At 35.5% G+C, this 8,974-nt stretch overlaps 1 protein-coding gene across 5 annotated transcripts in view; it reads left to right on the plus strand.

Moving 5' to 3' along the window:
- MFSD8 (major facilitator superfamily domain containing 8) overlaps positions 1-8,974 on the plus strand; it is a 45,493-nt gene that overhangs the window by 22,427 nt on the left and 14,092 nt on the right. For 4 of the 5 annotated variants that reach the window (XM_017537665.2, XM_017537667.2, XM_037741736.1 and 1 more), the window contains 4 exons: positions 341-454; positions 2,770-2,914; positions 3,943-3,998; positions 8,494-8,602. In XM_017537665.2, coding sequence (XP_017393154.1) covers positions 341-454; positions 2,770-2,914; positions 3,943-3,998; positions 8,494-8,602 — 424 coding nt within the window. The remainder of the gene's footprint in view (positions 1-340; positions 455-2,769; positions 2,915-3,942; positions 3,999-8,493; positions 8,603-8,974) is intronic. The other variant, XM_017537666.2, reaches the window with a different exon arrangement.

The raw sequence follows: 8,974 nt of genomic DNA on the forward strand, positions 1-8,974 counted from the left end.
ATCCTGGTCAACATGGTGAAACCCCGTCTCTACTTAAAATACAAAAAACATTAGCTGGGCATGGTGGCGCGTGCCTGTAATCCCAGCTACTCAGGAGGTTGAGGTAGGAGAATTGCCTGAACCCAGGAGGCAGAGGTTGCGGTGAGCCGAGATCGCACCATTGCACTCCAGCCTGGGTAGCAAGAGTGAAACTCCATCTCAAAAACAAAAAAGGTAAAAAGGAAGCAGTGACTATACTATTGACCAAGATTTGTTCTTCTGTATAAAGTTAAATTTAAATGAATTTTATAAACTGAATGATACTTTCTTCTACTTTGAATTATTGTGTCTTGCTTTTAAGGAAATGCAGCAGTTATTCGATCATATACTGCTGGTGCTACTTCCCTTCAGGAAAGAACAAATTCCATGGCAAATATAAGCACATGTCAAGCATTAGGTTTTATTCTAGGTCCAGGTAGGTGTTCTTCACTTATCATTACTTGAATTTGAATTGGAAAAACTTTTGAGGAACAAATATTCTATGTAACCCAAGTATAAAACCTTATAGCTGAAGGGAAAGGGAGGAAAGCTAACTTTTTTTTTTTTAATCCAGCACTGAGGCTAGACTCATTTTATCTTGATGCCAATCCACTAAATTAAGTGCTTTTAGTCCCCTTTTATAGTTGAGAGTGCCAGTGCATAGAGAATCTAAGTAAATTGTCCAAGGTCACCCTTTTGCTGAGTATTAAAAAAATTAATGAGGCCGGGTACGGTGGTTTACGCGTGTAATCCCAGCACTTTGGGAAGCCGAGGCAGGTGGATCACCTGAGGTCAGGAGTTTGAGATCAGCCTGGTCAACATGGTGAAACCCCATCTGTACTTAAAATACAAAAGTTAGCCTGGCTTGGTGGCGGGCGCCTGTAATCCCAGCTACTCAGGAGGCTGAGGCAGGAGAATTGCTTGAACCCAGAGGTGGAGGTTGCAGTGAGTTGAGATCACGTCATTACACTCTAGTCTGGGTGACAAAAGCGAGACTCGATCTCAAAAAAATTAATGAGATTTAATATTTCCTCAAGGCAAATTAATTTTCTGCTGAGTAGAGAGTCATTTTCATGCCTAGAATAATATTGAAAAACTATATAATTGGTCCATATTTTGAATATTGCAGTTATGAATATCATCAGTTTGAATCCAACTCAGCTTACTTCATCGTTAACACCTATTCTCCCACCCCCAGTCTCTATTACATTCCTCTATTTAGCCAAAAAGAAAAGGCTCAACAGAAGAGACTCTAATTCTTCACCAAAATCTAGTATTTCGGTTTAGTACCCTGGGACAAATATAAGCACAAATATAGAATAATTGAACTTGAAAAGCATATTGTAAAGTACATGAGGGCATGGTTTGTATCTTTCTTACTTGCCAGTCTGCTCTCAGTATCTAGCATAATATTTGGTATAGACATATGTTCTTAGCAAATATTTTTTACCACCTTAAAAGCATTTTAAAGATTGTGTCATTTAAAAATTTTGCATTATAGATGAATAAATGTAAGCCTGAAGAGCTTAGATGACTTTTCCAATAATAAACGCTCAAAAAGCGCTAATGTTTATTGTGTGCGAGGCACTGTTCTAAGTATGGTAGGTGCAGTATCCTAGTCCTCACCATAGAGTTATATGCAAATTACTATAGAGCATATAGAATCTAAATCAGGAGAGCAAAGCAGTGCTGTTCCAATCCAGTTTTTGCCACAGATCCAGATTAGATTTTGCTACTTCATATTTCTTTAGAGTGCTTTATTCACCAGTCCGAAAACATTTCTAACTAATGTTTAAAGTTGCTAAAGAAACTTCAAATACCAAGTTAGATTATATTTGCTTTTGGATGAAATGGTGTTTTTTTTTTTTCTTTTTTTTCATTTTACCTGTATATGATGCTATGGTCAAATGATATTAAATATATATAATTTAGGTACCATGTACACAATAATATTTATTTATTTATTTATTTTTGAGATGGAGTCTTGCTCTGTCGTCCAGGCTGGAGTGCAGTGGCGAGATTTCGGCTCACTGCAACCTCAGCTCTCGGGTTCAAGCAATTCTCCTGCCTCAGCCTTCCAAGTAGCTGGAATTACAGCCACCTGCCATCATGCCCAGCTAATTTTTATATTGTTGGTAGAGACGGGGTTTCACCATGTTGGCCAGGCTGGTCTTAAACTCCCGACCTGGTGATCCCCCTACCTCAGCCTCCCAAAGTGCTGGGATTACAGGCATGAGCCACCGTGCCTGGTCCCTACACTATAATACTTAAAATATCTAATCTAAATTATGATATTTTCATTCTTATGATGAAGTTGATTAAACCTTTATAATTAATTCTTGGAAGAAATTTTATAATTTAAATTGCCTATGGAGAGGTAAAAAACTGACAAGTTACTTAAGATATAATTCCTTGTGAATGCATGTACATCAGTATTTCATAACCTTTTTTTCATTATTGTTTCCCTAAGGAGCCTTTTTATATATTTTTTTCCTACTCTCTTTATCCCATAACATTTTAGTGCCACAGATGTATCATATATATATTTGTACCTACCTGCTTTATACATAAAAGGAGGAAATTTTTTGACCCCTCCATCAAGAACCAATTTTCTTGCACCTGTTGAGAATGCATGCTATAGAAGGATGATTCCATAACATTGTTCCCAATTCTATGTTCAGTGTCTTTTTTATTTTTTTATCCTATTCCTCTCATATAACAATTCATCTGTGAAAATTTTATCTTAATAAGTTTTTCAGACTTGTTTTGCATTCATTGGAGAAAAGGGTGTGACATGGGATGTGATTAAACTGCAGATAAACATGTATACAACACCAGCTTTACTTGGAGCCTTCCTGGGAATTCTAAATATTATTCTGATCTTTGCTATACTAAGGTAATTAGATGGAAATGATAAAATTATTTTTGTAGATTGTGAAATTTAATGAGCTTGTAATTACTGCAAGATAATTGTCCTTATGAAGTATATTTTTGGTTTTTCATGTCTGTAGTTTGTTTATATTTTTTGGTCATGTAGTACTAAAACATGTAATACTGGCAATCAAAAGACAACCTGATAAATGAAAACAGAAAAGGAAGGTCTTTGAACATTCAGGTTTTTTTTCTTTTGAGACAAGATCTCACTCTGTCGCTCAGACTGGAAGGCAGTGGCACTATCTCAACTCACTGCAACCTGCATCTTCTGGGTTCAAGGATTCTCATGCCTCAGCTTCCCGAGTAGTTGGGACTACAGGTGTGTGCCACCAGGTCCAGCTAATTTTTGTACTTTTAGTAGAGATAAGGTTTCACTGTGTTGGCCAGGCTTGTCTTGAACTCCTGTCCTCAGAGTAATCTGCCCACCTTGGCCTCCCGACGTGTTAGGATTAGAGGCATGAGCCACGTGAGGCTGCACATGGCGCCTCAAGGTTTGGTCTTGATTTACTAACTACATGTTTCTAAGTAGGGGAAAAGCATGAAAGTAACATTTTAAATAAATTAATGGGTTTGTATCAGTCTTAAATATAAAAGTTACTACTAATGTATATCTTATTATATATTTGAAAAAATTTTTTAGAATTACATTTTGTTTATTTTTTTAGAGTGCTTTATTCAATAGTCTAAAAACATTTATTACTAGTATTTATAATCACTGCAAAACTTCAAATACTAAAGTAGATCATGAATGCTTTAGGTTGAGTTGGATTTTTTTCATTTTACCTGTCTATGATAACATGATAAGAATTGTAACTTCTGTCTTAAGTTTATTGTTTATATCTCATTGATAACAATTTTATTACTACAAAGCCAATAAAAGAAACTATATTAGAATGTGAAAAAAATATAATGACAGTAATAAATTTAAATAACTTCTCTGTTAAGCATTTTTTAGTTACAATATTTGTGTGTGTGTGTTTTTTTTTTAAGAGAACATCGTGTGGATGACTCAGGAAGACAGTGTAAAAATATTAATTTTGATGAAGGTACTTTTAACCCATTTGACTGAATTAATATAACATTATCAAAGTGTTTCTATTGATTCTGTTTGTTTGGTATTTACTTGGATTTTGCTTCTGAGGACAAAACAGTGGGTGATTGGGGAAGATCTTGAAAGCTGAAAGTGACCTAAATGGATGTTTTTTTTAAGAGTCATTCCCATACCAGTTATTTGGTGTTCATGGTTGACAAGGTTACAAACATTGGAAAAAAATCACTTTGTCTTATTTTCAGAGAGCCAGTGTCCTAAAACCTTTGAGATATTTGCAATGATTTCTGTATCTTTACTACCAAAGAAATGTCTTTCTATTTAAAGCAGTTCTTTATTCTCTTAAGCATGAGAACAGGTATGGTTTTGCCTTTTTATTTTTATTGCTTGTTATACTTTACAAATATACATTTTCATCCTGTAGATCTTCTCTGATTTATTTAAGTCAGAGAACCTGCTAAGTAGTTATATTTTACCAAATAAACTGTTATTTAGGTACTAATTATATCCTCCTTGGGGAAAGAATACAAGAACTGATGCTTGCCCTCAATAGTTAATAAAGTTGTGGAAAAATCGCAGTCAATCCTCCCAAACGCTGCCTCTGCTTTATCAACTAACTTCCTGCAATATTCTAAATTCTTTGTTGTTATTTAAATGAAAGTCACAGCATTTTTACCAGGTACTTTCACAGCTCTTTTATTTAATTTTCACAAAAGAAAGAGTGGAAGATAAAGTTAAATGTAGTAGGATAGAGAGCGGCATGGTTGAGGAGCTATACTAAGATTTTGAACTAGGAGAAGTTTGATATTGATTCCATATAGAGGCTAATCCAGATTGCTTATATCTTACTGGTAATGTCTCATTGGTAACAATTTCATTACTGAACAGCTAGCAAAAGAAGCTATATCAGAATGTAAAAAATATATAATGCCAGGCCGGGCGCGGTGGCTCAAGCCTGTAATCCCAGCACTGTGGGAGGCCGAGGCGGGTGGATCACGAGGTCAAGAGATCGAGACCATCCTGGTCAACATGGTGAAACCCCGTCTCTACTAAAAATACAAAAAATTAGCTGGGCATGGTGGCGCGTGCCTGTAATCCCAGCAACTCAGGAGGCTGAGGCAGGAGAATTGCCTGAACCCGGGAGGCGGAGGTTGCGGTGAGCCGAGATCGCGCCATTGCACTCCAGCCTGGGTAACAAGAGCGAAACTCTGTCTGAAAAAAAAAAAAAAAAAAAAAAAAAAAAATATATATATATATATATATAATGCCAGTAATAAATTTAAATAATTTCTCTATTAAACTTTTCATAGGTACAATATTTGTGTTTTTCTTTTTAAAAGAACATTGTGTAGATGACTCAGGAAGACAGTATAAAAGTATTAATTTTGACTAGGCCTGAAGTAGGGCAGTGACTGAGAATGGAGAAGGTTTAAGTAGGAGTTGTTGAAGGAGGAATCAAGATAGATATTTAGATAGAGAATATTAAGGATTAGAGGCAGCCGACATTTCTGCCAAGTTTTGATTCTAGATCACCTGGAAGAATGAGAGCGAACTATAATTCAGGAAGGGAGGTTGTATGCAAAGAGAAGAAAATTTCAGTTTGGATCAAGCTAAATATGTTGTTACTCTAGAACAACTAAAAAATCTCAGAGGCATTTGTAATTTTGACTGTAGAAATAAAAGCTAGAGATAAAATTGTGAGTCATCCAGTGAAAAACACTGTGGCAGCAAAGAGGGAGTGAGAGAAAGGATGGGGTAATGATTCAAGTGTGGCAAAAGATTGTTTAATCTGAAGGATGAATATGTGAGAATATGTTTGAAAACTTTCAAAATAAAAAATAAAAAGAATGAGAGGTGAAGTGCCAGCAGGTGGATATACACTACTTTTTTCAAAGGTAAAAAAAATAGGATGCTAACTTCAAGGAGCTATCAGGAAAAAGGACAGAGGAAGTTAAGAGAGTGAGGCAGAGGTATGGCAAAGATAAGATATGTAAAAATCAGTATTTCAGAAGTTGGAAGGGGATAACGATATAGATCAGTGCTTCATTGACTTTAATGTGCCTAGAAACTACCTGGGAACCTTGTTAAGATGCAAATTCTGATTCAGTAGGCTTAGGGTGAGACCTAATAGGGTTGCCTATAAAACACAGGATGTTGCTTCTCAAAATAGGGGAGTCAATAAAGAAATGTAAAAAATATATATATAATGAAAAATAAAACACAGAATGTCCAATTAAATTGAAATAATGCTTTAATATAAATATGTCCCACCTAGTTAAATTTGTATTTTAATAAACAACAAATAACTTTTTTTTTTTTAATGGAGACGGGATCTTACCATGTTGCCCAGGTTGGTCTTAAACTTCTGGACTCGAGTGATCTGCCTGCCTCAGCCTCCCAAAATGCTGAGGCATGAGCCACTGCACCCAACAACAGAGATCTTTGGAGAAGATCTTTAAAGTATAAATATAATCTGGCTGGGCATAGTGGCTCATGCCTATAATCCAAGTATTTTGGGAGGCTGAGGCAGGTGGATCACCTGAGGTCAGGAGTTCGAGACCAAGCTGGCCAACATGGTGAAACTCTGTCTCTATTAAAAATATAAATATTAGTAGAGCATATTCTGAAGCAAACTCCAGTCTGCCTTGGGGCAATGTTGATATTGATTTGAAGGTGTAAAGACTGACTTCTAGGTGGTCATTCAGAATCAGAGAGGTCTATCCAAAATAATATAAGAGCCACAAGCATCAGGACCTACCCCTGGAAAAGGATCTGGACAAAGGTGACCAGTTCTCTTTGTGTGATTGTAAAGGAAGGTCATAAGGCTATGTTGAGTGTCCAGGGTGCTTAATTCCCTTTAAGTATAGCAGACTATTTCCAAATCTACTTATTGTTGGAGGAGGAACTCCTCAAGAATTCTGAGATAGAAAGGCAGGCATTATTATGAAAAAAAATCATAGAAACTTACTGCATCTTAGGAAAGCACCCCCCCAACTGATAGTACACACAATTTAAGATAGCGTAAGTAAACATATTTTTGTAATATTTTATATATTAATACTTGGCTTATTTTGGTATTTATTTGTGTAAAAAACGGATTTTCTGAACAAGTAGATAAATTACAAAACAGTGTGTTGAATATGTATGAGCAGATATATATGTCTGCATACTTCTCAGTTACATCAAGAATAGCTTAACATGTATTAAGCTTAACGACATTGTTCAAGATGAGAAGTCAGTACACTTACTTTGTCCACCTTATTTATAAAACCACCATCAAATCGTGACTATTTTTTTGCAGAAATATGATAAGGGTTTTTTAAATGGTAATGATAACGTAAGGATCTTTACAAATACTAATTTCTTGTTCTTTATGTATTTATTTTTTGAGACAGAGTCTCTCTCTGTCATCCCGGATATAGTGCAGTGGCGCAGTCTTGGCTCACTGCCACCATAGCCTCCTGGGTTCAAGCAGTTCTGGTGCCTCAGCCTCTCAAGTGGCTGAGATTACAGCTGTGTGCCACCACGCCTGGCTAATGTTTTTTGTATTTTTAGTAGAGATGGGGTTTTGCCATGTTGGCCAGGCTGATCTTGAACTCCTGACTTCAGGTGATCCACCTGCATTGGCCCCCCAAAGTGCTTGGATTACAGGCGTGAGCCACCATGCCTGGCCATGAATACTAATTTCATGTAGCCTTGAAATTCAAAAAATATATATATATCTATTGAAGTAAATCATAGAACTGGGAACCGATTTAATAAACTACTGGAGTTCTTCATGAAATTCTTATAAGTCTAAGATTTAAGTAAGGTGGAAAAAATCTGCAATTGAAATTTAAAGCACATATATTTAGTATGAGATCACTATATTACAGAGTTCTATAAATTTCATTCCTGTTTTTGGATTGAGATATACCGAGTAGAAAATATACCTGAGTATTTCTTAAGATAACAGGATTGAAGTCTATCTCCTGGGAAGAAAATTCACTTTGTTTTTAAATGCCATTTAAAAATTGTTTCTGTCATATAAATTATCTTATTGTTGGCCATGCACAGTGGCTCACACCTGTAATCCCAACACTTGGGGAGGCCGAGGCAGGCAGTTTGGTTGAGCTTAGGAGTTCAAGCCTAGCCTGAGTAGCATGGTGCAACCTCATCTCTCAAAAAATACAAAAAAATTAGTTGGACGTGGTGGTGCATGCCTGTAGTCCTAGCTTCTTGGGAGGCTGAGGTAGGAGGATCACCTGAGTCTGGAGAGGCCAAGGCTGCAGTGAGCTGTGATCATGCCACTGTGCTCTAGTCTGGGTGACAGAGTGAGACCCTGTCTCAAAAAATAAAAATAAATAAATTATCTTATTGTTAAACTGCTTTGAAGCCTAAAAATTTTTTAAAATATTTATAAAATTTGCTACAATGTAATTTCTACATTATTTTAGTGTCATAAGAAAAATTAGATATATAGGTAATGTAATTTTTCTCTGATTTACCTACAGCAAGTACAGATGAAGTTCAGGCTCCCCAAGGAAATATTGACCAAGTTGCTGTTGTGGCTATCAATGTTCTGTTTTTTGTGGTTCTATTTATCTTTGCCCTTTTTGAAACGTAAGTTTTATTCCATCTTCATCTAAATCAGTTTATGTATTAACCTTTACTTCTTAATGCAGTGTTAATTAGGCATATAGATGTAATTAAAATCTTATATAAGGCATATTTTTCTTACCATGATGTAAAAAGTGTATATATGTTTTGTGGCTTTTAACGTAAATGTAGTTAATTCTTTGTCCATAACCTCACTACCTTATCTTACTTTTTTATAAAAGAATCTGTTTCACTAATCTTTCTTCTTTCATCTAAGTTTTATGATAAATTATGAAACTTTAATACCATGATTCAATTATCCTTAGGTTCTATAGTTTCATGTATATATATATGAAACTGTATATATATATATATATATATATGAAACGATATATA

This window comes from Cebus imitator, unplaced genomic scaffold, assembly GCF_001604975.1.
Source record: "Cebus imitator isolate Cc_AM_T3 unplaced genomic scaffold, Cebus_imitator-1.0 Scaffold105, whole genome shotgun sequence".
NCBI classification, from domain to species: Eukaryota; Metazoa; Chordata; class Mammalia; order Primates; family Cebidae; genus Cebus; species Cebus imitator.